The sequence below is a fragment of the Myotis myotis genome, unplaced genomic scaffold, assembly GCF_014108235.1.
Source record: "Myotis myotis isolate mMyoMyo1 unplaced genomic scaffold, mMyoMyo1.p scaffold_m19_p_5, whole genome shotgun sequence".
In the NCBI taxonomy this organism is placed as follows: Eukaryota; Metazoa; Chordata; class Mammalia; order Chiroptera; family Vespertilionidae; genus Myotis; species Myotis myotis.
The window spans coordinates 40189232-40217146 of NW_023416357.1; the positions used below are offsets into that span (position 1 = coordinate 40189232).

Here is a 27915-nt window from a genome sequence, read left to right on the forward strand (position 1 = left end):
CCCTGGAGGATATGAAAAAAGACCAACTAGAAATTAAGCATACACTAACTGAAATAAAGAATAATATACAGAGATCCAACAGCAGACAAGAGGATCCAAAGAATCAAGTCAAAGATTTGAAATACGAAGAAACAAAAAATACCCAACCGAAAAAGAAAAATGAAAAAAGAATCCAAAAATATGAAGATAGTGTAAGGAGCCTCTGGGACAAGTTCAAGCGTACCAACATCAGAATTATAGGGGTACCAGAAGAAGAGAGAGGGCAAGATATTGAAAACCTATTTGAAGAAGTAATGACAGAAAACTTCCCCTACCTGGTGAAAGAAATAGACTTACAAGTCCAGGAAGCAAAGAGAACCCCAAACAAAAGGAATCCAAAGAGGACCAAACCAAGACACATCATCATTAAAATGCCAAGAGCAAAAGACAAAGAGAGAATCTTAAAAGCAGCAAGGGAAAGACTGTCAGTTACCTACAAGGGAGTACCCATACGACTGTCAGCTGATTTCTCAACAGAAACCATGCAGGCCAGAAGAGAGTGGCAAGAAATATTCAAAGTGATGAATAGCAAGAACCTACAACCAAGATTACTTTATCCAGCAAAGCTATCATTCAGAATTAAAGGTCAGATAAAGAGCTTCACAGATAAGGAAAAGCTAAAGGAGTTCATCACCATCAAACCAGTATTATATGAAATGCTGAAAGGTATCCTTTAAGAAGAGGAAGAAGAAAAGGAACTCTTACCATTTGCCACAGCATGGATGGAACTGGAGAGTGGATAAATACCACATGATCTCACTCATTTGTGGAATATAATGAACAACATAAACTGATGAACAAGGACTGATCCAGAGACGGAGAGGCGTTGATTGGACTGTCAGGCCTTGGAGGGAAGGTAGGGGAGGGTGGGGGTAAGGGGGAAAGATCAACCAAAGGACTTATATGCAAGCATATAGGCCTAACCAATGGACACGGACAACGGGGGGGTGAGGGCATGAGCGGGGGGGACGGGGTAGGGGGCAACGTGAAGATAAGGACACATATGTAACATCTTAATCAATAAAAAATATATTAAAAAGTATATATATATAATCCTGTTCAGATAGTCTGTATGAGTATCTTATATCCAAGATTTGCACTAATATTGATGTCCACATTTGCATTTGGCTTCACTATCACATAGATGTTAAACAATACAACCTTAATTGACATGACTAATAAGAAAAGATCGGAAGCAATGTGATATGTAATTGAAGATCGGAAGCAATGTGATATGTAAATGAAGTTCAGAGTGAGGGTTAAATGATGTCACAGTCAGTTATTCAAAAGCGAGAATGCCATAGTTCTAGTAGAGAAAAAGAGTAGGAGACTTGAGTCATCAGTAGGCACACTGTAACAGAGGTATGTCAAGCTCAAAAGAACTTAAGCTATAGCAATCAGTACCATATTTATACTGAGCATAGACTCAGTTTCAGCAAAATAATATAATCTATCATAAGTTTAAGAAACGTTGTAAAAAAAGGAATTTCCATGGGTTAAGTGTTAATTACTAATATGCAAATATGATTTATGAACCCATGGAAAGGATTGGGCAGGGTGAATTGAAAGCAGATGGCCAATTGACTCCAGGGGTTGAAAGTTAAAAAAAAAAAAAAAAAGGACAGAGAAAATATAATACAGAGACAATTTAAAATGCACTGATATAAGGAATTGAAAGAGTTCTGGAAGCACCTGCCACAAAGGTCTAGGAGACCAGAATGCTGTATTTAGGGACACAGACCAAGAGCAAGGGTTATGAGAAAGGGTGAGCAGGGCTTGGACAAAAAAAGAGGAAACTCTGCCTCTTATTAGTGCTGGACTGAGGCTCACTGTAATAGTGAGTGGAGGCTGAAGACATCTGCAGTTCTGTGAAACAGTTATGGTGGATGTCCAATTTTCACACTTTCCTGGGTGAATCATTGCAAGACTGTCCCTTAAGTGGTGCCATAGACATCTGGAAGTGGCTGGTCACTGGACCTCAAGGGTGTCAGTCATTAATAGTTTCAAATTGGTGGTCAGACTGGGCTTATGAGTCAGAAGACAGAACTGAGAGGGAAGCTACTAAGTCTGGGAAGTATGAATAAAAAGAAATATTTCTTTTTTGGGGAGCTAGCAATTCATAGATAAAACTATATTCAAACATAAAAATGAACCATAACTTCTGTGGGTCTTAAGGCCCTTGCTGGTTCCTTCTGTCTTTAGGAGAAGATTCTGTCAGAATGCTGATAACATATTAATAAATTATTAAAGTCAACAGTGGTTCCAGATTTTCTACATGGAGTCACAAGAAGCTGAAATCACTTGGTGTCAAGAAAATTGGGGCATTCAAATTTCTGAGACTACGTGAGGAGCAAAGAAGGAGGCCCGTCCCCCAGGGAATTCTGGCAAATAGAAGTTGTGGGAGAAAGCATGTAGCATATTGCAAAAGAGACACCTGGGGACAAAAATGAGCTTGGAGAACTTGCAGATTTCTTTATAAGAAAAAAAGTAAGTACTTTTATCATTTTTTAAAAAATGTATCTTTCCATTTGAGCATGAAGTGAAAGATGACCCACCTTACTCCAAGCATAATTCCAGGTCACATGACTGTCACCTCCTAGAAGATCCTTGAGCCAGGTGACTGGATTTTGATAAATCTGACCATTTTCTACCTTAATTTTACCACTCAATAAAACACTGGCTTTGTGGGTAGTCTCCTGAAGAAAAAAAATGTTAATATTAAAATATAGATGAAATATGTGAACTTCTGTTTCTGGCAATGAAGTAACAGGGACCAGATTTACCCTAGCACCTGACGCAACCAAAAAACAAAATATATGAAAACAATGGTTTAAAAATCCTTAAAACTCAATAAAAAAACAAGAAAACAATAAAAAGGAACAAAAGATTTGAACAGACATTTCACTAAAGAATAAATATGAAGGCAAATAGCACATGAAAAGATACTCACCATAATTAATCATTAAGAAATGTAAATTAAAACCACAACACATACACTATAGTACATATACATATTTACACTATATGTTAGCATGGCTAAAGTTAAAAGACTGATCATACTAAGTGTTGGCTAAGGAGCTATAACTCTCATTGATAGCTGGTGGGAATGTAAAATGTTACAAACTTCGGCAATTTCTTAAAAAGTTAAATATACACTTACCGTATATAATTTTGCCATTCCACTCTCAAGTACTTACCCAAGAAATAATGAAAGTCTGTGTCAGACCAAAACTGTATATCAATGTTCGTAATAGCCTTTTTTGTAACAACCAACAATTGGAAACAATCTAAATGTCTACCACAGATGAATTAATAAACTGTAGTATCCTATATAATAATTCTATATAATAATAGAGGAATATGCAAAGTATCTGGGACACCCTCACATCATGACCATTCAGCAAGGTGGGTGGGGCTGTGGGGCGGTGGGGCTGCGGGGCGGGACTCCGGGTCTCATGATTTTGTCCCACCCAGGCAGATTCCCCTTCGGCCCCACAGCCAAATCCTGACGCAGACCTGGGGTTTACTAAACTTCACTGGAGCTTCTCCCCACACCCCCACCCCCTGCCCCAGGACCGCGCTGCCCGCAGCAGGGCCGGCAGCCTCCTGACAGGCGGGCGGCGGCCAGGGAGAGCCAAGTGGGGCAGGGCTGCAGGGAGCCACGGAGGGGTGGGGCGGCCAGAGCCAAGTTCCCGGGGGTCTGAGGAGAGCACCTGACAGAAGCCCAGACTGCAAAGGAAGAGTAAGCGGCTACGGGGAGCTCTTCCAATCCCCCTACACGGACACCCTACCCCAGCCCCTGCACCCCCGGGGGAATGCGGAGGCTGACTGGACGGGGAGAAGACCCAGCCTCGGGGGTAGCCGCAGCCCACACCTCCGACTCCCAATCTCTTCCCCTGCCACCCCTGCCAGGGGCGCCCACAACAATGGCAACGACCCGTCAGAGCCCCTGAAACACCCAGGACTTGCAGCCCGCCACTGCTGGGCCCCCTCCGCTGGGACCGGGCATGCCTCTCCTCCCTACAACTCCAGACCCAGGTGGAGGCAGGCCCCAGGGGCCCCCCAGGGTCAGACCCATTCGCCCTGATAGCAGCGACGCCATCTCTGCAGTGGAAGTGCACTGAACCTCACCAGGGGCCGCGGTTAAACCCACCCTCCTAGCCCACCTGGCTCCGCCCTGGCCCGGCCCCCACCCCACTCCAGGAGACTGGAGCCCTGCACTGAGCACCTACACCTGTGAAACGGCCACATGCAATTTAAAGAAGGGCACAAGTAGGGAGGTTTGACAGTTACTCCCCCTTCGGCCTCCTGCCCCCTAGTATCCCCTTACCGCCCCCGCAGCCAGCACCTCCAGGGACGACCACCACTACAGGGCTGCTGGCCAGAGCCCGCCCGAGGCCTGTGGAACCGTCTGCAAAGCTTTGACAGCTACAGTCCCAGGAAACAATCATGCCCTCCTCCCCTAATCAGCACCTGCTACTTGCAAGGGTACCAGAGAGCTTAAAAAATAACAATCCTTTCCCATTTAGACATCACTTACTTGATGAAACATTTCTAGGTTTATTAGCTCAGAACCTCCTCATGACAACCCAGTGAGGGAGGCAGAGAAGAGATTACAATTCCCATGGTATATGCGTATGTATTCAGAAATGAAGCTCAGAGAGGAAAAGTGTCAAGCCCAGTGGTTCCCAAGGTGCAGCACACCCCCCCACAGGGGGGCAATTTTATTTTTAAGTGGGGGCAATTTGAGAATGAGTTAACAGTGAATTTTCTGCATTTCTTATAGTTCTAGGGGGCCTCATCTACAGCGTATCCTACATAATAAAAGGCTAATATGCAAATAACCGAATGGTGGAGTGACTGGTCACTATGACGCACACTGACCACCAGGGGGCAGACACTCAATGCAGGAGCTGCCCCTGGTTGTCAATGTGCTCCCACAGGGGGAGCGCTGTTCAGCCAGAAGCTGGGCTCATGGCTGGCGAGCCAGCGGCAGTTGGTGGGAGCCTCTCCCGCCTCCATGGCAATCTAAGGACATCTGACTGATGGCATAGTGGGCCTAAGCTGTCAGTTGGACATGTCCTCAGGGCTCCCGGACTGCGAGAGGGTGCAGGCCAGGCTGAGGAACCCCCCCACCCCAGTGCACGAATTTCATGCACCGGGCCTCTAGTATACATATAATGAACTAATACTCAGCAATGAAAATAAACAAACTACTGATACATGCTACAATAGGGATGAATTTCAAATAATTATGCTCAGAAAAAGAAGCCAGACAAAAATAAATACATATGGTATAATTCCACTTATATAGAATTTTTGGATATGCAAACTAATGTATATGGACAGAAAGCAGACCAATTTGTCTAGACATTGGCATGGGAAGGGAGCAGATGAAGGAGGTGTACAAAAGGACACAAAGAAGCTTTGGGGGTTGATGTATATTGTTTGTGGTCATGGCTACATAGGTGTATACATATGTCAAAACTTGTCAAACTGTATACTTTAAATACGTGTATTGTATTGTATGTCAATTATATCTTAATAAAACTTAATATAAAAAGTTGTATTAAAATTTAATTATAGCTAATCCAGAGAATTAACCACAACTATCAAAATATGAGTTAATGAAACTAATTTACTAAATAAAATGTAATTTGCTCTGGCTAATCTGAGGTAAGTACTACTTAGCAATAAACTGGTTGACAGGCAAGCAAATAGGAACATTAAGGAATCTGAGATCAAGCTACTAATTTGGTCTTTAAATTATAGTTTGAAGCTTTAAATGTTTGGTGGTTTTTTTGCTCCTAATTTATAAGTAAAGCTTGCTTACTAGGAAAAGCCCAATTACCCAGAGATGGAAAGGGTTGGAAACATAGGTCATTCAGATTAAATTCCTGTTAGCCTGGACTGATATCTGTTGGATGGTCATAAGAAAGCAAGCATTCCTGGACTCTGCAATCTTTGCTACTCTGAATTCCTCTTTCAAAAAGTGAAAGTGGGGAGGGAGGAGAAGAAGCCTCTTTGTCAGCATTTCTAGCAGAACCTTTTTTTCCTTTCCTTTACTTTTATGCATATGTGATATTGTTTTAAGTGGGTCAGATTTATGCAAACTCCAAGTCACTTTTTTTTTTGTAAAAACAAACTCAGCCCTGGCTAATTTGCTCAGTGGTTAGAGTGCCCGCCCTCTGACCAAAGGGTCGCAGATTTGATTCCCGGTCAAGGGCACATACCTCAGTTACAGGTTCAATATCCAGCCCCAGTCAGGGCGTGCAGGACGCAACCAATCGATCTCTCTCTCTCTCTCTCTCTCTCTCTCTCTCTCTCTCCTTTCCTCCTTCCTTTCCACTCTCTCTCTCTAAAATCAAACAAGCAAACAATGGAAAAAATATCTTGGGGTAAGGATTAAAAAAACACACACAGAAAAACAACCAAGTTTCTATGGAAGATGAATTTATACTTACCTCTTATCAGGGGAAGCTTCAGCAGTACGCTGGTAGTTTCCAAAATTTTGGAATCAAAGCCAGCTCCATCTTACTATTTTTATGTTGCTCTTAAATCCTTCCTGGTGCAATATAATTTCGGTCTGAGAGCCCACAGATACTTGTGACTAAAATGTATAGGGAAATTCTAGAAGCATTATTTCATTTGCTAAGAATACAATGGTTATGGTCCCTCCATTCAAGAAGCCTAGCCAAACCCCATTTCACTAGTTGGAGGTAAATGCCTACACTATGCAACAGCAAAATTTATTCACTTTTAAAATTTAGATCATTTTAGAGAAGAAGAAAAAGATACCTGTGTTTTGAATTCCAAAATGTTATTTCCTGGATTAATTCTTCCTAGTGCTATCAGATCCTTTATCTGCATACGCTTCTTTTTAGGAGCTGTGCTGTAGTTTAAAGGCTTTTTTGCAGTATGCTGAGGGCCAGACCCAGAGGAGGAGGTGCTCTGACTGTTATTTGCATGTGGAACAGCAAAAGCTGAATTTTTAAGATATGGTTTCATCTGATGCCCCATATCACTGCCTAAGTCATCAATATCTTGATGTGTCAGGGTTTCTGATGTCCCCCTAGGTGGTTGCTGGGAAGCTGTTCTCTTGTTTCCTCTTTTTAGATCATAATTGGAAAGAGTCTGACCACAAATACCAGTGGATGAATGGGCATTTGGGACAAGTACACTTGTGGTTTCTGATGTATTTAATGGGCCAGTTAGTGCTGAAGAACTATAGGATTCATGACCTTTGGTTGTATGTGCTGTAAGATCATTTTCTTTTTGTAAATATTCTGCTTGAGCAATAAAAGCAACAGGTTGGGATGGTAATTTAATCTTCTTAGTGCCATCTGAAGGTCTGGATTTTGAAAACTCATCCAAGGAACAGTCACTGACATTTCGTCTAGAATTCAGCTTAATTTCAGAAAAGTCTTCCCCTCTCACTGTCTCTAAATTTAGACAAGTGTTGGTATTTTGGCTGTCATTCCACATTTCCAGAGACAACTGTGATTCCTGTATGCTTACACAAACAGAGCTGGCAGGAGAAAATGAACCCGCCTGGGGCTGCACTGAATTTTCCAGGCTGGTGAGCTCTTGGCTGTCCTTTTCACAAGAGATCTCTGAGCTGGATGGCAGTTTCCTCAGACTAAGACCAGAAACAGATGTAACATTCTTATAGTTTTGAATTTTCTGGCTTATTTTTTTCTGGTTTTTTGCCACAACTAAAAGGCTCTTCTGTCTCATGGCCAAGTTAGCCAGTTGTTCTCTCAGGACACCATGCTTAAATGATTCCATGGAAACCCTATAGTAAGAAACAGAAGAGACAAAAATACAAACAAAGTAAAAAGCTTTTTTAAAAGCAGTCATTTGCACTTTAAAGATACTTTCTTTCAATTTAAATTTGACCCCCACAAAGTACACAAGGTTCTGTCTTTGTAAATGCATTTTCTTTGAGAGGAAACTGACTCTTAAGGTAAGTGAGTTTGCCTTTCTAAGGAGGTGGCAGTGTGGTTATCCACATTTATACCCACATTTATATTCAGATCATTATTTAGCAGTTGTGAGTCAACCCTAAAAGAGAAACAAAACGTGGGTAGTCTCTCCGGATATCTACTAGTCCTTTACTTGGAAGCTAGCAATTGGTGGCCGAGGAGGAACACCATTCTTTACATTTCAAGTTTGGTTACCTGTTTACAGTGGAAAAGTGTATAAAGAAGTAAAATTTGGAAGTTCCACTCAAGTTCCCTTAATTTTAGAAGAGTGAGATTGTTTTGAGAATAATTATGCCTAAGCTAATCTGAGAAATTCAGTTCAACAAGTAATTACTGTAATTGTACTGAGCATTTTCAAGTCCAGAGGGACTACTCAGACAAGCATTAACCGATATGCCTCCCCCAAACCAAATCTCTCAGGGGTGGAGGACTAAGTGGGAGAAAATGGCTGGCCCACACCTCTGTTTTTTTGTTATATTCCACAGTTACCACCTTCTGGACATCCTGTGACACCTTGTTTCCAGTAGTTCTCAATCTTTTTGTTCTCAGGATTATTTTATACTCCTAAAATTTATTGAGAAACCCAAAGAGCTTTTGTTTATATGGGTTATATCTATGAATATTTACTGTTTGGAAAATAAAACTGAAAAAATTTAAAAACACAAGAATACCCAAGCACACATTCCATTCACTATTAGAGTGATGATGTCATCACACACTATGTGGCCTAAATAAAATTCCATTATACACTCATGAGAGAATGCGAGCAAAAAAGGGCAAATAACATTTTAGTATTCTTAAAAAATAGTTCTGACTTCATAGACCCCTTGAAATAGTGTCAGGGATCCTTAGGAACCACCCATTTAAGAGCAGCTGTTTTAAGAAAAGCAGTAAAATAGATATCTGTTTTTTCTGTCACAGTTTAGAGTTGTTGCTGCTAAACTCCAAGTATACTGGGTATTAAAGTAGATGTAAGTGTAAGAAACAGAAAGAATAAATCAGATTAACAACTGATAGCATAAAATGCAAGAAAATAAAGAAGAAAGAATTTAACAATATCACATTTTAAACTATGTGAAACAGAGGCTTCAGACAAAATGGCAGCATAGGTAAATGCGGTACTCAAATCTTTCCACAATCATATGAAAAATACAACTAGCCCTGGCCGGTTTGGCTCAGTGGATAGAGCGCCGGCCTGCAGACTGAAGGGTCCCAGGTTCGATTCTGGCCAAGGGCATATGCCCGGGTTGTGGGCTCTATCCCCAGTGAGGGGTGTGCAGGAGGTGGCCGATCAATGATTCTCTCTCATCATTGATGTTTCTATGTCTCTCTCCCTTTCCCTTCCTCTCTGAAATCAATAAAAAATATATATTTTAAAAAAATAATAAAATAAAATAAAAAATACAACTAATCTTTAGAACCATCATTCAGAACTGCCTGAAATTTAGCTGAATGGAAGTTCCACACCTAGGGAATTAAAGAAGCCCCATAGAAACCAGTAGGAGGGGTGGAGGCATGGAATAGGCTGGTGTGGCAGGTTTTAATTGGGAGGGATATCTTGGCTACAGAGATTCCCCCCTGAGGAGTGAGGGATGCCAGCCCCATATCAGACCTCTAGCCCAGGGTTCCAGAGCTGAGAAAAGAAGTCTCTATAACTTTGGGTTGTAAAAACCAGCAGGGATTATGACTGAGTGACATGGAGGCTGCTGGAGTCCTGGGCAGTTCCTCTTAAAGGGCCCACTCATTAACTTAATTGGACTTATTCCCTCTGAGCTATCCCATTGGGGCAGCAGCTTGAAAGGAACCAGGGACATACAGGGAGTAACTAAATTGTCTGGCATCAGTGCAAGAGCTGGGGAGAAGCTTTCTCCCAGAAAAAAGTGCTGGCAGAGCCCACTGTTCCTTTGCTCAGCCCTTCCCCAACAGAGCCGACAGACGGGTGCCAAGTCTGAGTCTCCATCAATTTGGATCACATTTTTTGCTCCATTCTGGTGATTCCCTGTGACCCTGCCCTACCCAACTTGGGGGCTTATCCAAGCCATTTCCAGTGGCTTTTCCATACAACTGTCCTCTCTTGCCTCAGAGGACAGGCTTTCCTAAAATCTCTCAAACAAGCAGCAACTGGCCTCAGTGTACCTCTTATCTCTTGCTAAGTGGCCCCAGGCCTGGCACTAGTTGCAGCCTGCCTTGGCTCAGAGCTTGGCCTCTCCTGGGTACCTCCAAACCCCAAACAAGTAGCAGCCATCCGCAGATAACTCTGTAGCTCATGCCAGGTGGGCCCAAGCAAGGCACCAGAACCTCCCTGGAGGCCCCAGAGCGAGTGCACTCAGTGGACAGCTTCAGACCATACTGAATTACAACGCTACCATCTCCATGAGTGATACACTCAAGGAAGCTCCCATAAGACTGTCAGGTAATTTTTTAACAGAAACTTTGCAGGCCAGAAGAGAGTGTCAAGAAATACTCAAAACAATGAAAACCAAGGACCTACAACCAAGATTACTCTACCCAGCAAGGTTATCATTTAGAATTAAAGGTCAGATAAAGAGCTTCCCAGACAAGAAAAGTCAAAGGAGTACACTGCCACCAAACCAATATTACATGAAATGTTAAAGGGTCTTCTTTAAGAAGAAGAAGAACAAAAAAGATAAAAAATATGACCAACATAATGGCAATATCTATCAACAATTGAATCAAAAAATAAAAATAAATGAACAAGCAGAACAGAAATAGACTCATAGATACAGAGAACATTTTGATTGTTGCCAGATGGGATTGATGGGACGGATGAAGAAGGTGAAGGGATTTAGAAGTATAAATTAGTAGTTATAGTATATTCATGGGGGTGTAAAGTACAGCACAGGGAATATAGTCAATAATATTCTAATAACTATATATAGTATCAGATGGGTATGAGATTTTTCAGGGAGCTCACGTAGTAAGTTTTATAATGTCTAATCACTGATGTGTACACCTGAAACTAATGTAATACTGTATGTCAACTGTAATTGAAAAATAAAAAATTAAAAGTAAAAATAAATTAAAAAATAAAACTATGTGAAACAAAGAGTTCAGACACAAAATAAAAGTGTTCTTTAGTTTGTAAGATTTTAAGTCTTACAGCAATTTTAATAAGGATTTGTAAATCCTTATTAAAACCCACTTGAAACCCTAACTGATCAGGAATTTCCAAAATTCTAAGTATCTTGTTAATCAGAGGACGTAAGAAAAATTGAAGCTAGCCTTCTCCAAAGTCCCCTAGAAAATGCCAGGTGGGCCCAGGCAAGGCACTGGAACCTCCCTGAAGGCCCCAGAGTCATTGCACTCAGTGGACAGCTTCCTTTATTCAATTCCCCATCTGTAGGTCTTATAAGCTCAGTGGCTTTATAGAAAGGAATTTATGATACTTATTCACTAAAGAATAAAGAAAAATGGGGATAAAGATAGATTTATAATAAAAATAAAAACTGATTTAAAAATAAGTTCAGAAAAAAATCTGAATATGCAATGGATGCCAAAGGATTGTAAGACAAGAATATAAAGGAAAAGAAATATTACATGTGAATAAAGAATAGGGTCAAAAATATATCTGCATATTCATTGCAGCATTATTCACAACAGTTAAGACACGGAAACAGCTTAAGTGTCCATCAATGAATAAAGAAAATGTAACACACATACAGTGGACTATTACTTAGCCACAAAAAGAAGGAAATCCTGCCATTTGCGATAACATGGATGAACTTTGAGGGCATTATGCTAAGTGAAAGTCAAACAAAAAAACAAATACCCTGTGATCTCACCTATATATGATACATCTATAGATATAGATATAGATATAGATATAGATATAGATATAGATATAGATATAGATATACAGATATATAGATATTCCGAGAACAGGAGGTGGGGGGCAGGAGGTGGCTTATATAAGTGAAGGTGGTCAAAAAGTACAAACATCCAGTTATAAAATAAGTAAGTCATGGGGATGTAATGCACAGCATGGTGGTTACAGTTAATAATACTGTATTGTATATTTGAAAGTTCCTAAGAGAACAGATCTTAAAAGTTCTCATCACAAGAAAAAAAATAGATAATGCCCAAACAAGAAAATATCCTATATAATAAAAGCCTAATATGCTAAGTGTCCAGTCATCCGGTCGTCCATTCAACCAATCAAAGCATAATATGCTAATGATATGCTAAGGCCACTCAACTGCTCTCTATGACATGCACTGACCACTAGGGGGCAGACAGTCAACTGGTCGACCAGTTGCTATGTCATGCACTGACCACCAGGGGGCAGACACTCTGACCAGTAGGTTAGCTTGCTGCTGGGGTCCAGCAGATCAGGACTGAGCGAGATGGGCCGGACACACCCTGGAGCCCTCCCACAGTCCCTCCTCGGCTGGCCAACCTCCTGTGTCCCTCCCGAGCCCTGATCATGCACCGGTGGGGTCCCTTGGCCTGGCCCTCGCCCTCTTGCAATCCAGGACCCCTCAGGGGATGTCAGAGAGCGGTTTGGGCCCGATCCCACAGGACAGGCCGAGGGACCCCACTGGTGCACAAATTCATGCACCGGGCCTCTAGTATAACATCTTTCTCAACCAAGGATGAGAAGCCCTAGCCAGTTCCGCTAAATGTATAGAGCGTCGGCTTGTGGACTGAAGGGTCCCGGGTTCAATTCTGGTCAAGGACAAGTACCTCAGTTGCAGGCCCCAGGCCTGGTAAGGGCTCATGCACTGGTAAGGGCACGTGCAGGAGGCAACCAATCAATGTGTTTCTTTCACATGGGTATTTCTCTGTCTTGCCCTCTTTCTTACACTATTTCTAAAAATCAATGGAAAAATATCCTCAGGTGAAGATTTAAAAAAAAAAAAAAAGGATGAAAAGAGGTAGATAACCCATATAATCAGGATAAAACTCCTTAAGAACACTGAGAACTTAGAAGTACATAAAACAAATAAATATACATAATTAAACTGCTTAGGGGAACAACATCTGCAATAGCAAAAAAAAAAAAAAAAAATTTGCTGAACCAGTTTGGTTCAGTGGATAGAGTGTCGGCCTGCGGACTGAAGGGTCCCAAGTTCCATTACGGTCAAGCACATGAACCTTGGTTGCAGGCACATCCCCAGTAGGGGGCGTGCAGGAGGCAGCTGATGGATCTCTCTCATCAATGTTTCTAACTCTCTATCCCTCTCCCTTCTTCTCTGTAAAAAATCAATAAAATATATTTTAAAAAAAAATTTAATGTAAAAAAATTAAGTTTACTAAGGAAAAAAATTTATTTTGGGGATTCATGACCAGAAAGACTTTCATAAAATTTTTGGCTGTAGACAAGTTTTCTACAACTTTTGGTTTCCTGAATATTTCTAGTAATGAAGAAAAATATCTTTCTCGGAAGTACAATTCCCTGTGGAGGTAATAGATTAGATAAAGTTATTTTTTGGTCTTAAGCAACAGTCTTAAGAATTTGTATTCTAAGAAATTCTAGGCCTAACTATTATAGCTAAAAATGTATAAATTCTAATAACTCTAACACACTCCTATTTTTTCCACTCACCTGTATTTTTTAGCCAGATCATCCCTTTCTGCCTTCTGTTTGGCAAGCACATTATCCATAATCTCTTTTATCTCTAACATCTTTTCCGTGTATTGTTCTAGAAACACAGTAATAAAGTAAAAAGTCAGTTAACTGAGAGATAGCAAATGTTGAATTTGGTCACATAGGACTCAGCCTTGCTGTTAATTTTAAAAAGTTATTATTTCCTTACCCTTTTCCCCAATATCAGTGGTCCAGATATATAAATCAAGGCTTAATGACTTACATTACCATATGGAAGTACCCTAACATCTATAGGTAAGAACACTGTACCAAGAAAGAGCCAGCCAGCTTGAGTTCTAATCCTGCTACCCTATTGACTAATCTGAAACGGGGCAAGTCACATGACCTCTATGGTCAGCTTCCTTATCTGTGAAATGAGGGGGGTAAAGGAAGATAAATAGGAAGGTAAGTATTTTGCCTATTAAAATTATTTACTTTTTAAATGCAAAAAAAATACATGATCGTTGTAAAAAATAATTTCAAACAAAATGAATGTTTACCCAGAGGAAAAGTAAGAGTATCCCACTCACCCCCCTGCTTCACCTCTATTTTACTTTATAAAAGAGACTGCTGTAAATGCTTTGTGGTAGTGTATATATTTGTGTGTACATATCCTATCTAATAAAAGACAACAAGGGTAATTGACCATACCTTCGCTATGCTTCGCATTGGCTAATCAGGGTGATATGCAAATTAACTGCCAACAAAGATGGCAGTTAATTTGCATACATAGGCTCCAAGCGGTGGAGCCAAGCCAAATGGCCCTGAAGCTGGCTGAGCAGTGAGGCCTCACGGCCCCGGGATCAGCGGAGCAGCGAAGCCTGACGGCTGGGGGCGGGGGGGGGGGGCTCTAGCCAGAGCAAATGCCTGGGTCCCAGGTGCCAAAGGAAAACTGGTGCCAGCAGCCAAGGGAAGCGAAGGCCTAATGCATGAATCTCTTCATGCAACAGTCTTCTAGTTAAATATATTTATGTAATGTATTGTTATATATATATTTAAACTATAAAACTACATATGTGTGTTTAAAAATAATAATTGTGTGTCCTGATCAGTTTGGCTCAGTGGATAGAGCGTCGGCCTAGGGACTGAAGGGTCCCAGGTTCGATTCTAGTCAGGGGCATGTACCTTAGTTGTGGGCACATCCCCAGTGGGGGTTGTGCAGGAGGTAGCTAATCAATGTTTCTCTCTCATCGATGTTTCTGACTCTCTATCCCTCTCCCTTTCTCTCTGTAAAAAATCAATAAAATATATATTGAAATAAAAAAATAAAAATAATAATAATAATAATTGTGCTGTCAGTTCTTGCTCTTTATTCTTAACACTTAGAGAGGGCTATATAAAATTGAAGGTCACTTATAGATCTATATAAAGTAAGTTTTGTAATAATTAAAATTTTCCTACTTTCTTCTATTGCCTCCTAAGTAAAGGTATCATGCACTCCCCCAGCCCAATCATAAACCCACAGGATGTACACATAAATACCAATTATGTCCAAATACAGAGTCCCAAGTAGGAAATTGAAACTTAGGTTTGATTTCCTTTAAGATCATCTTTTAAGATCATCTGCTATTCATTTCACTTTTGGTACTGTTCCCTTGTGTTTTTGACTAATTTTTTTAAACCAATGCATATTTTCTATATAATTTAACTAGAGAAAATCAGTAGTGAGAAATAACATGAAGTTCATGGTTGGAATTAGTTCCAGAACCTGCCTTTGCAAATTAGACAAATGATTTGATAATTATAGAATAAGTGTTTCCAGAGTAATTTTTGATTCCTCAAAAGGGTTAGTGTCACAATGTGATGCATGTGCTAACAAAGGGGGGAATGTCTACGATCATTAAGAATTTAGCCTGGCCAGTGTGGCTCAGTGGTTGAGTGTTGACCTATGAACCAGGAGGTCATGGTTCGATTCCCAGTCAGGGCACATGCCGCCGTTGTGGGCTAGTTCCCCAGTAGAGGCATGCAGGAGGCAGCTGATCAATGATTCTCTCTCATCATTGATGTTTCTATCTATCTCTCTCTGTCTCCCTCTCCCTTCCTCTCTGAAATCAATAAAACTGTATTTTTTAAAAAGCTGTGGTACATTTACACCATGGAATACTATGTAGCAGTAAAAAAGAAGAATCTCTTACCCTTTGAGACAGCATGGAGGGACCTGGAGAGTATTATGCTAAGTGAAATAAGCCAGTCAGAGAAAGACAAGTACCACATGATCATATTTACCTGCATCTTCGGGGGTTCTTATTTCAAACTCCAATAAAATTTCCTGTTTTTCTTCTATATCTTGTAGAATGGCACTTATGGTCTGATGCTATCAAATGAAAATATTAAAACTTCATTATAAGAAAGTAGATATTTCTCTCTGATATGCAATTGACAAATGCACAAAAGTGCCAAAGAAAGTGTTATTAAAAATACTCATTTCTCTTTATATTCAAAATGTACTCATGCTTTGTTTAACCTTAAGTGTATAAATACTGCACATTTGAGGGAAAAAATAAACTGAAATATATCTTGATTTAAGCAGCAGTTCTATTCCTGGAAAACAGAATGTAAGAGTAGCAACCATTTAAAGAATCATAATTTTTCATTGACTTCTGTCATAATTATAGGTGTAGGAGAAAAAACAATAATTCAGCACATAATATTTAAAGATAACATATATACAACAAGTTCACTTTAAAGCCTTATGACTATCATTGCACCTGATTAAAATATTACATATGATATTAGAAATACAAAACATTACTTTCAAAAACTCAGAAAGGGGATTTAAGACCACATCTTTATACCCTTGTTAGTATTAATCTTCTTTCCTGGAACGTCTTCAATTTATTCTGCCCAGATCCCTCCCTTCTTATGAGAGATGGAGTAATAAAAGTGAACTCTTGAACCAAACTGCGTGGGTGTGAATTCTGACTCCATCTCTTCCTGGCTGGTAACTCCAGCAGGTCATTTATCCTTCCTGCTTGAAATGAGTAACATATGTGAAGTGGTTAGGACAGTACCAGCACAAAGTACGAAAGAGCTCAATAAATACTGCTTATTATTATTATACTAGTGGCCCGGTGCACAAAAATTTGTGCACTCAGGGGGCATCCCTCAGCCCAGCCTGCCCCCTCTAACAGTCTGGAGCCCTCACAAGATGTTCTACTGATGTCCCTGTGGGGAGTGAGCCTAAGCCACAGTCTGGCCTCCCTCTGTGGAAGGCAACTGGCCGATCAGGTATATAGATACTTTCTGAAGGAAGCACAGACTCCTTCCTTATTTCTTTCCTCTGTGGTTGGAGAATAGGGTACTAAAAGGTGGAGACAAAACTGTGGCTGGGCCTGGGGCTCTTGTAGGCAGCAGAAAGAAGGAGAGGGCTGGGGAAAGTCTAGACATGGTTTTCTTCAATTGTCCTCCCTTCCTCTGGGCCCCTCACTCTGTTCTTTCCTTGTCATGGTGGACGCTTGGGCCTCGGACTGACAGGAGCCCAGCGATGGTGGAGTTCAGCCCTCTCACTTCTCAGCTGAACATATAACCACCTCACATTCCAAGTGGAGCTGTTTTCAAGTGGCTAAAGTGCTGGCAATTCATGCCTCCTGGCCTTTCCCCTCTGGGGCTTCCTCCATGGGTCAGTTGCAAACTTCACCAAGACACTCTGCCCTGGTAGTTCTGCACCAGCCCCTGCACTCTTCCTTGAGGTCTTTGGGTCCACAGTCTGAGCTCAGAGAGGTCACCCAAAGCCCGTTGCCCTGGACAGGTGGGGCAGAGGGGCTAGCTTGAAGAGCTGGAGGAAGATGGCAGAGTAAGAGTTGGTATGAACCAGCGCCTGCTTAGCCAGACTTCCTAAGCTCCCCACTGGGCCCAGGCCGGGTCCCTTCCCCACACCAGGAGGATCCCAGTTGAGGTCCCCTCCCTGCACCCAGCACTCTCCTCCCTGTTCTACCACTGGGGGAAGGGAGCAGCTCACCTGCTCTGGACCTTGCCAACCTGGCAGGCTGAGGCACAGGAGGTGCAGCCTAGGGTGCTGGTGGCTGCGAGCCTTCTCCCCCACCCTGAAGCGTGGGGTGGGGTTGCAGCAGCTCACAGCCATCCCTGGGCACCATGCATGGAGAAACCACTCTCCACTGGGCCACCATCCACCTGAGACCTGTGGGTGTTGGGGTTCCCTCAACGGGCTCCCACTGGCCCCACTGAAGCCAGTCTCGGCTTGCCTGGCCACCCCCTGCACATGCCCCACGAGTCTCATCGACCTCATGAATCACCGTGGTCCGGCCATCCCATCCCAGGAAGTGGCCATCCTGATCACCATGGCTCACTCCCCGGTGCAGTTGGGCCTGCCCAGGAAGCATGTAGGCAGGAGCTGGGCCTCTGAGGGGAAGGAGGGTGCATGCCCGGCCAGGGTAGAAGTGGGGAACTTGGCGGTGTAAACACAGATCACCCCCATGTTGTGCCAGCCCCTCATGCTGCATTCCCAAACCCCTGGGTGCCCCTGCCCAGCACTGTGCTCTCGGGCCTGGGGTGGGGGTGAGGGACGTGGAGCACTGTCCTGAAGGCAGCCCTTGCTGGCTTGGAATCACAGTGGTCAATCAGGGAAGGATGCAGGATGCAAAATTCCGCCTTTCTCTCTCTCTGCCGGGAGCCGGTCCATCCTTGCTGTTTCAAGGGACCTGGCATATATGGCATACTGTTCTTAATATGTTTGCTCACCTTCTTGGCACTATGTGTTTTAACCAAGGTCTCCTCTCTGAGAAAGGTTGTTTCCCCAGGTAGGGATTTTCCCCTGAAGTTAGGGAGGGAATAAAACCTCTTAACTAAGTGCCAGGCGGGTAATTAATCACTTTAACTACGAACAATCATGCTTAAGCTACATAATCTTTACTCCCTGGAATGGAGATAAGAAACGCCCTAACCTTTGTAATAGAGATTGATAGGATTGAATCAACTGGTATAAATACAGATGTAACAAGACAGCGAGAGACAGAACTTAGAACACAGAACTTAGAAGACAGAACCAAGAAGACAGTACCTACACAGAACCTAGAGACAGAAGAACTTCGCTGGAGAGAACATGGCAAAAGATCCTGGACTGAACCTGACTACAGGAATTGGCAAGAGAACCTGACTAGAACCTGGTGACTGAACCTGGCTGGAGAACCTGGACAGAACCTGGCTGGAGAACCTGGAGAACCTAGCAAGAGAACAAGGACACAGAACCTGGCTGGAGATCCGAACCAGAACTTCGCTGGAGATCCAGACCAGAACTTGGCTGGAGATCCTGGCTAGGCTGCTGATCAACTGAACTCCGTCTCCGTGTCATTCCTTCTTCGCCGACTCCATCCACACCTTTGGGGACCCCTGGACCCTCTGGGGTTGGACCCCAGCATCTCTCTCTCTCTCTCTCTTGCTCTCTTTCTCTTTCTCTCTCTCTCTCTCTCTCTCTCTCTCTCTCTCTCTCTCTCTCTCTCTCTCCCTCTCAGAGTGGGCCCCATGTCTCTGGTGGGCAGGCGAGGGCTCCGGGCTAGGCAATCTGCACCGATTGCCTTCACCCCACCCCCGGCGCATTGGGACGTGTCTCTGGTGGGCGGGCAAGGGCTCTGGCGAGGCAATGGGCACCCGCTTGCCTTGCCCCTGCCCCCGCCCACCCCCAGATCTCTTTGGGACGTGTCTCCAGTGGGCGGGCTTGGGCTCCAGGGACGCATCTGCACCACTTGCATTCGCCCCAGCCCCTGCCCGACCCCGGATCGCATTGGGACATGTCTCCAGTGGGCAGGCGAGGGCTTGGGCAAGGCATCTGCACTGATTGCATTGCCCCAGCCCCCCGCCCGCCCCCAGATGGCATTGGGATGGGTCAAACTGCACCGCTTACCTTCGCATCAGCCCCCACCCCTCCGGTGGGCGGGGAGGGCTCTGGTGCAGTGATCAGCACTACTTGCCTTGGCCCCAGCCCCCTGCAGCCCCCATGGCAAACGGGGCCTGGATGGTGGCTTACGCTGTCCTACCATGCCTTCAGTATGCATATTAGCCGCCATCTTTGTTGGCGGTTAACCGCCATCTTGGTTGGCAGTTAATTTGCATATCACCCTGATTAGCCATGGGAAGGGTAGCAGTCGTACGCCAATTACCATGTTTCTCTTTTATTAGATAGGATAAAACCCATCTCACACACAAAACCTCTTAATCCACACTGGTTTTTCCTTTCGCAGAATTACTTAACAATTTCAGGGCTACAGAATTTAGGATTAATATGCATGTCTTAAAAATTCTATTTCTCCATCAAGATAATGAGATCTTGTCATCAGGAGCATAGTTTTTATATTTACATGTGGTTTCCACACGATTGGATATAAAGTTGTTGCTCAATAGATAACAACTGAAAGACTGGCTCATATTTCCCATCCTTTAATATATTCCCAATATACATTAATTTTTACAATGTGTAGGTTCTCAAAGCCTTCTGAAGTATGTCGCTCTGAAATTATACTTTGGTGTCCAGAAGGGATATAGAAAATGCACATAATAAAACCATCCAACTATGTGGAAAAACAATCTCATTGCTGTCTTTTATAAAATGAATCAAAACTAAACTCAAAATATAAACATGCAAAACAAACAAACAATGAGATTTACTTCTTTGTACATTGAATGGCTATGGTAATAAAACTAAAGGACTGAATTTGTGTCCAGGCTAAGCCTCTACCTATAGATTCAAATAAAACAACTTCTGATGCTGACTTTCCTTTGTTTGCCTTATATTGTTCATGCAAGTAGTCTCAGCCACCCTTGGCCATAAGCTTTCACTCCACACTAGTTCCATATTCCACCCTAGAGGATCCAACACAATCTTCCCTCCAAGACCCCCTTCTTAGTCCTTCATTATTGCTTATATTAAAACACACACACAACAAAACAAAAAAACCTAACCTAGGACTTGTCTTTGAAACAAACAGCTTTACAGTTTATATTCTGCTTACTATAAAGCTTCACTATGATTTTATTCCAGACTTTCAATTTTTACTGTGGCAGGATCATCTTTGCCTCTGACACCTCTTAAATTTTGTATAACATAGCACAGTGGCATATGATAGGCTCTGGAGTCAGACTATCAGAGTTTAATTCTGGGATAGCTACATAAGAGAAATGTAATTTAAAAAAAATGTTTTTATTAATTTCAGAGAGAAGAAGGGAGAGGGAGAGAGAGATAGAAATATCAAGGATTAGAGAGAATCATTGATGGGCTGACTCCTGCATGCCCCGTATTGGGGATTGAGCCCACAACCTGGATATGCACCCTGACAGGGAATCAAACCAAGACCTCCTAAATCAGGGTTCACCCTCAACCACTGAACCACACCAGGCAGGCTAGAAATGTAATTTTGGATCAAGTGACTTAAGCTCTCTTACTTCAGCTTCCTCATCTATAAGGAAGAAAGTAATGACAATAACAGAACCTACCTAGAAGGGTTATTATGATGACTAAATGTGTTAATAAAGTACATAGAGAGACCGGAAACCAAGATGGCGGCATAGGTAAACACCAGAAATTGCTGCCTCCCACAACAAATTCAAAAATACAACTAATGGACAAAACGGACATCATCTACAACCATAGGAAGGCTGGCTGAGTGGAAATTCTACAACTAGAAGGAAAGAGAAAAGCACACTGAGATTCAGAGGAGGTGCGGAAGTGCAGAGGTACGGAGGCGCACGTGGCAGGGGCTCAGTCGCAGCTGTCTTTTTGAATCGGGAGGGAGTCACAAGCCCCCAACTGCTATGAACTCCAGTTCTGGGCGAGTCTCTGGGGACCCAGACTCATACAGGGAGAGACTGGACTGTCTGGCAGCGGGCAGAAATCTGAACTTGAGGGCGGCTTTCTCTTGGGGGTGCTTGCAGAGATTACCGCAGGACACTGAGACGCGGGGCCACTTAGGGCAGGGCTGAGGATCAGCCATAGCTGCTTGCTCCACCCTGCTGATTCCCTGAGACCCCGCCCCACCCAGGCTGTGGCAGAGGCTTTTACATATGAATGCCCTGGCCCTATGCAATCTGAAAATTACCTAACAAACTGCAGCTGGGCCAGACAGACCCAGAACTTCCAAGAGAAGGCCCAAGGCCCCGACAGCAGCTTTCACTGCTTCACAGCTGGGCCTCATTTGGGCACCTCCAAACCCCAAAAAAGGAAGGGGAATCTGCAGATCTCTTCGTAGCTCCTGCTGGGTAGCCTCAGGAAGAGGCTAAATTACCACCTCCTTAGATCCAAGAGCCAGTGTACCCAGTGGTCAGAGTGGGACCATCCAATTACAACTCCTTAGCTCCATAAGGGACACACTCAGGGGGTAAACTCAGTGAGCACCAAAGCCCCACTGAAGCAAGTCTTGCCTCATAAGGGTGTCTTCAGCACAGAAGTTCTCCCACCGTAGACACAGCTGACTCTCACAGCCAAATGGACTGGAGGTCAATTCCTCCCAGTGTTACCTACAACAATCAAGGCTTACCTACAACAAGACTGTGCACAAAGCCCACAAAGGGGTGCACCAAGAGTGTCCACCTCAGGTAACTGGGGAGGCTGAGCCACTGGGCCCTATAGGACATCTAGCACACAAAGCCACTCTACCAACACAGGGAAGCATAAAAAATGCAGAGACAAACAGGTCACAAATGACAGAAATGGAGGAAAGCAAATGACTAGATATAGAGTTCAAAACCACACTTTTAAGGTTTTTCAAGAACTTTCTAGAAACCGCAGATAAATGTAGTGAGACCCTCAAGAAATCTAGTGAGACCCTCGAGGTTATGATAAAGGACCAACTAGAAATTAAGCATACACTGACTGAAATAAAGGATATTATGCAGAGTTCCAACAGCAGACTAGAGGATCACAAGAATCAAGCCAAAGATTTAAAATACAAAGAAGCAAAACACACCCAACCTGAAAAGCAAAATGAAAAAAGAATCCAAAAATACGAAGATAGTGTAAGGAGCCTCTGGGACAGCTTCAAGCATACCAACATCCAAATTATAGGGGTACCAGAAGAAGAGAGAGAGCAAGATATTGAAAACCTATTTGAAGAAATAATAACAGAAAACTTCCCCTACCTGGTGAAAGAAATAGACTTACAAGTCCAGGAAACGCAGAGAACCCCAAACAAAAGGAATCCAAAGAGGACCACACCAAGACACATCATGATTAAAATGCCAAGAGCAAAAGACAAAGAGAGAATCTTAAAAGCAGCAAGAGAAAGAAACTCAGTTACCTACAAGGGAATACCCATACGACTGTCAGCTGATTTCTCAACAGAAACTTTGCAGGCCAGAAGGGAGTGGCAAGAAATATTCAAAGTGATGAATGCCAAGAACCTACAACCAAGATTACTTTATCCAGCAAAGCTATCATTCAGAATTGAAGGTCAGATAAAGAGCTTCACAGATAAGGAAAAGCTAAAGGAGTTCACCACCACCAAACCAGTATTATATGAAATGCTGAAAGGTATCCTTTAAGAAGAGAAAGAAGAAGAAAAAGGTAAAGATACAAATTATGAACAACAAATACACATCTATCAACAAGTGAATCTAAAAATCAAGCAAATAAATAATCTGATGAACAGAATAAACTGGTGATTATAATAGAATCAGGGGCATAGAAAGGGAATGGGCTGACTATTCTTGGGGGGGAAAGGGATGTGGGGGATGCGGGAAGAGACTGGACAAAAATCGTGCACCTATTGATGAGGACGGGGGCGGGGGGAGGTGATGGCGGGGAGCATAGGGGGGGGAAAAAAGGAACAACTGTAATAATCTGAACAATAAAGATTTAATTAAAAAAGTAAAGTACATAGAGGACAGCTTGCCATATGATAGGTACTCAGTGAATGTCTATTATTATTATTATTATTATTATTATTATTATTATTATTATTTCTGTACTTATTTTATGACAGAGAAGGAGGCTGCCTACATGCTATGATCTGAAGGTAGTTCCAAGGTAAAATGATCTCATTTCCTTTGTGGCCACAGAGTTACCCCCCACTGGAAATTTTGAAATTTTCAATATTTAAAACCAATTTTACATTTAAAGTCCTCATATTTCTTTTGAGTTTTTCTTTTCTGTGAAATTGGTTTTCTGCTATATCTCCATTTTCCGAGGTGTGGCATCTAAAACTATATACGTTTTTCCTGAAGCAAATACCCTACCCATAGTTAATAACAATAGTGTTTTTTCATAATGTTCTAATCTTGACATGAAAATATACCTTTAAGTCACATTATCATGTAAATGCTGGACAAAATACAAGCTTTAAACACACACACACACACACACACACACACACACACACACACACACAGCTAAAAATGGAAAAGGAAAGGAAAATTCCCTGGTGCCAGAAATTAAGCTAGCAATGGTCCATGTGGGATTTGGAACACAGGTATTAGGGGTTAGGTTTTTAATGCCCATGCAGGAATAGGAGATAAGCTCAAGCCCATTTGAGGAGGGAATTATAATGCAGTTCCTGCATAAAGCTAGTGGCCCAGAGTGGGTACGTTTTAGGTTAGATTAAGGGTTAGAAAAACTTGTCACCCATCCAGGCTTTAGGTAGAGACCTACTTTTGTCACACATGTATATGAGAACTATATTTATACAATGTGTGGTTAGCAAACCAAAAATGGAAATTAGCATAAAAATTGGTGTGCAACTGACAAACCTCTAGGACCCTTTCAAAAGCAAATTTTAAATAGGAAGCCTACACTCACCAAAATTCCCACAGTAAACAACCATCACTGAAGTGAGATTAGAATAAAAAAATTACAAACCACATGAAAAATCAAGTTATCATGAAAAAGAGTCAGGAGGAGAGTTTAAAATTCCTTTAAAAATGTTTGAAAATATTTTATAAAGTAATATCAATATTGTAAGGCAAGAGCAGAAAAGTCTTTTTGTTTGCTTTATTTTTTAAAAAATATTTGAAAAGTAAACAATTTCTAGAAATAAAAAAGTCATTAAAATTAAAGACTCAATATATAGGTTGAATAAATTATAAATATTTGAGGAGAAAAATAATGAATTGAAAGAGAAATCAAAGGAAATCACCCAGAATATAATACAAAGAGTTCAAGATATAGAAAATAAAAAACATATTAGGAGACACAAAGATGGGCCTAACAGACATCTAAATAGGAGTTTCAAAAAAAAGAGAATACTGAGGCTGGAGGAGAGGCAATATTCAATGATATAAGGGCTGAGAGTATCTAGAATATAAATGAGAAATGTCTTCAGATAAAGGAGCATGCCTAGTCCTGACTATAATTAATAAAAACACATCCATATTTAGAATGTAAAAGAATAAGAGAAAAATTTTTAAAACTGAAAGATTAAAAAATAGATTATCTACAAGGAAATGAAAAGTTGACTTTTCATTTATTACAACAGATACCAGGAAACAATGCAAAATATTTCAAAGTGCTAAGGCAAATACAATTTAGCTTTGAAATCGACTTAAAATATTTAGGAGTAGCCTTTGCCAGTTTGGCTCAGTAGATAGAGTGTTGGCCTATGGACTGAAGGATCCCCAGTTCAATTCCAGTCAAGGAAACATGCCCAGGTTGTGGGCCCCAGTAGGGGTATGCAAGAGGCAGCCAATCAATGATTCTCTCATCATTGATGTTTCTATCTCTCTCTCCCTCTCCCTTCCCTCTCTGAAATCAATAAAAACATATTAATAATATATTTATATAAGGTATAAATTAGATGATTAATCATAATTTGGGTTCAATGAATGACATTTTCCCTCTCTACACTAATAGAAAGTATATAAGAGAAGCCCGATCAACATAGTCTTATTCAAAATGATATTTCACTGAGGATACTACTTTGCTTAAGAAGTAAGTTAGGATCTAGTATGCTTTGGTTTTTTATCAAAGTAAGGATATATATCTTATCAATTAATATATATTTTATTGAGAAACTAGTATGTTATTTTTGCAAAAATATACCTTTATATGAAAGGTTTCAGATATAGCAAACACTATTGATCACTATTAACCATGTGGGATCCAGGTTGATTAAACCAGATTGCTTTCCTCTTCTCTATCTGAAATTTGGGGTCTTTTCTCGTATGTTCCCTAAGTACACACTATGACTGCGGAAGTGTCTATGGGACAAGAAGTAGACAAAGAACCAAACCTAGGTGTAAAAGACAGCAGCTAACCTATAGTTCTTTATCAGTGCAGATAACTGAGAATTAACCATACAACATACCTTCTTGGCTTCTTTTGTTCAATTATGCTACATTGTCTTATGACAGAAAACATTTTCAACCTGTGTGTCCTTAAAATGAAAGGAGTGCTGCAATAGCCAAAGTTTGGCTGGCCCAAAGAATGGCATTTTCTAGGAGAAGAACAAAAGACTTCAACTTTACTCACCATATGAAGGCTTTCTCTTGTTTTTTCTTGGTGTGAAAGAGAAGGTGGATCAACAGTCTTTAAGCCATCACAAAAACACGGTTTGTGTCTTTTGGACTGGACAGTAGGAATTTTTACTTTAAAAAGTAAAATTAGAAAATATAATAAGAATGTGCAAAAATTTAGCTTACTTTTATCAGTTGTAATGGTGAAAGGAATGGCTAAATTAAGTCTACAATTATATTAATGTTGGTCAACACCTTAATGTTTATTATCAATTGACTAATTATAGCTAACATTTACTGAATACTTACCACATGGTGGATATCATACTCTTTCCCTGAATCATATTTAATCTTCAAATGAACTCTGTGTGATAGGCAGTTTATTATATTTTACAGAAGAGGAATGTGAAGCTTAGAGGAATTCAGAAAGTTGTCTAATTGTCACATAGCTAGTACTGAAACCAGATCTGACTTCAAAGTCCATGCTCTTAATCACTATGACTATGATTTATTGTCTCTGTATAGTTCTCTCTGACTCTTCTCCCATTCTGGATTCCCTTTCTCCATATAACCATATAAACAAGTGGGAATAGATATAGCACTTTATAACAGAGTGCCTGATAACGCCAAATGAAAGGCTTCTCTTAAGTTGAGCTGATATAATTCATGGGATCCAAACCTTCAGATAGAGCTGTGGAAAGGGATAGAGCAGTGATGGCGAACCTTTTGAGCTCGGTGTGCCAGCATTTTGAAAAACCCTAACTTAACTCCGGTGCCGTGTCACATATAGAAATTTTTTGATATTTGCAACCACAGTAAAACAAAGATTTATATTTTTGATATTTATTTTATATATTTAAATGCCATTTAACAAAGAAAAATCAACCAAAAAAATGAGTTTGCGTATCACCTCTGACACGCGTGTCATAGGTTCGCCATCACTGGGATAGAGACATGGATGTGGCTCTAAAAAAGGCCCTAACCGGGGGACTTACCCTATAGTCGCAGACTATGGAAAGAAGAACTTTATATACATGTGATTTAGTATACTAGTAAAATATGACACAATGATTATTCCTGGCTCTAACCAATCATATCAATTATATGATTCCTCCCTTGAAAATCAATAGTTGGTAAGAATGCTGGTAGGCTGGGGAGAAATGTGTGTCAGACTTCCTAATATTCTCTTTCATAAAGAGAGAGGGCAGATTATGTTCATGGTTTCTACTTCTATGAGTCAAGACTCAAGCATAAGGGAAAGGGTAGAATAATTCCTTCTCCTCAATACTTAATAAATTGTGTTGAACTGCCTATTCTCTGAATGGTCTCTCCAAAAGACTGAAAGCTCCTCATGGGCAAGTGCCTGGTTTGCATAGCAGGTATTCAACAAATATGTTTTCTAAATTAGTGTTTACTAAATGCCTATTTCTTATAGACAATCCATTATATTATAGTATTTCAACTCAAACAACTACTATAAAATGGTTCATAAAATTTTGCCTGACTGTACAGTCCCTTGAAATATTTTTTCACTATTTATTACACACATACCCATATAATATGTTTGCTTAACAAATTCATATTATAGCATTAGAATATTAGATTCTTTAAAAGCTGGCATTAGTCCAACTTTTATATGAATCATTACAAATTGTGAAGTAATGAAATCTTTAGTTGCCAATAGTTTAGTAGTATAATATCCTTTTCCAGCCCCACTACAAGTAAACCAATGTGCATTGCTTTAGTTACATCTCTATGTCATACCCAATGTTAAAGAGATTCATGTTTATTTAATGAATGGTAAGGGTTTTATTTCAATTGTAACTCCAAATCAAATAGGATCATATTATTTATAAATTAAACCAAGTTTGGAAATGCTACTTTCTAAAAATA

At 41.2% G+C, this 27915-nt stretch overlaps 1 protein-coding gene across 1 annotated transcript in view; it reads right to left on the minus strand.

Moving 5' to 3' along the window:
- Positions 1-27915, minus strand: part of ANKRD31 (ankyrin repeat domain 31) — a 139147-nt gene that overhangs the window by 15085 nt on the left and 96147 nt on the right. Inside the window, exons 20-24 of the mRNA XM_036311078.1 lie at positions 26039-26154; positions 15859-15946; positions 13591-13687; positions 6838-7834; positions 2595-2735 (exon numbers count right to left, since the gene is read on the minus strand). Of these exons, the coding sequence (XP_036166971.1) occupies positions 2595-2735; positions 6838-7834; positions 13591-13687; positions 15859-15946; positions 26039-26154 (1439 nt within the window). The remainder of the gene's footprint in view (positions 1-2594; positions 2736-6837; positions 7835-13590; positions 13688-15858; positions 15947-26038; positions 26155-27915) is intronic.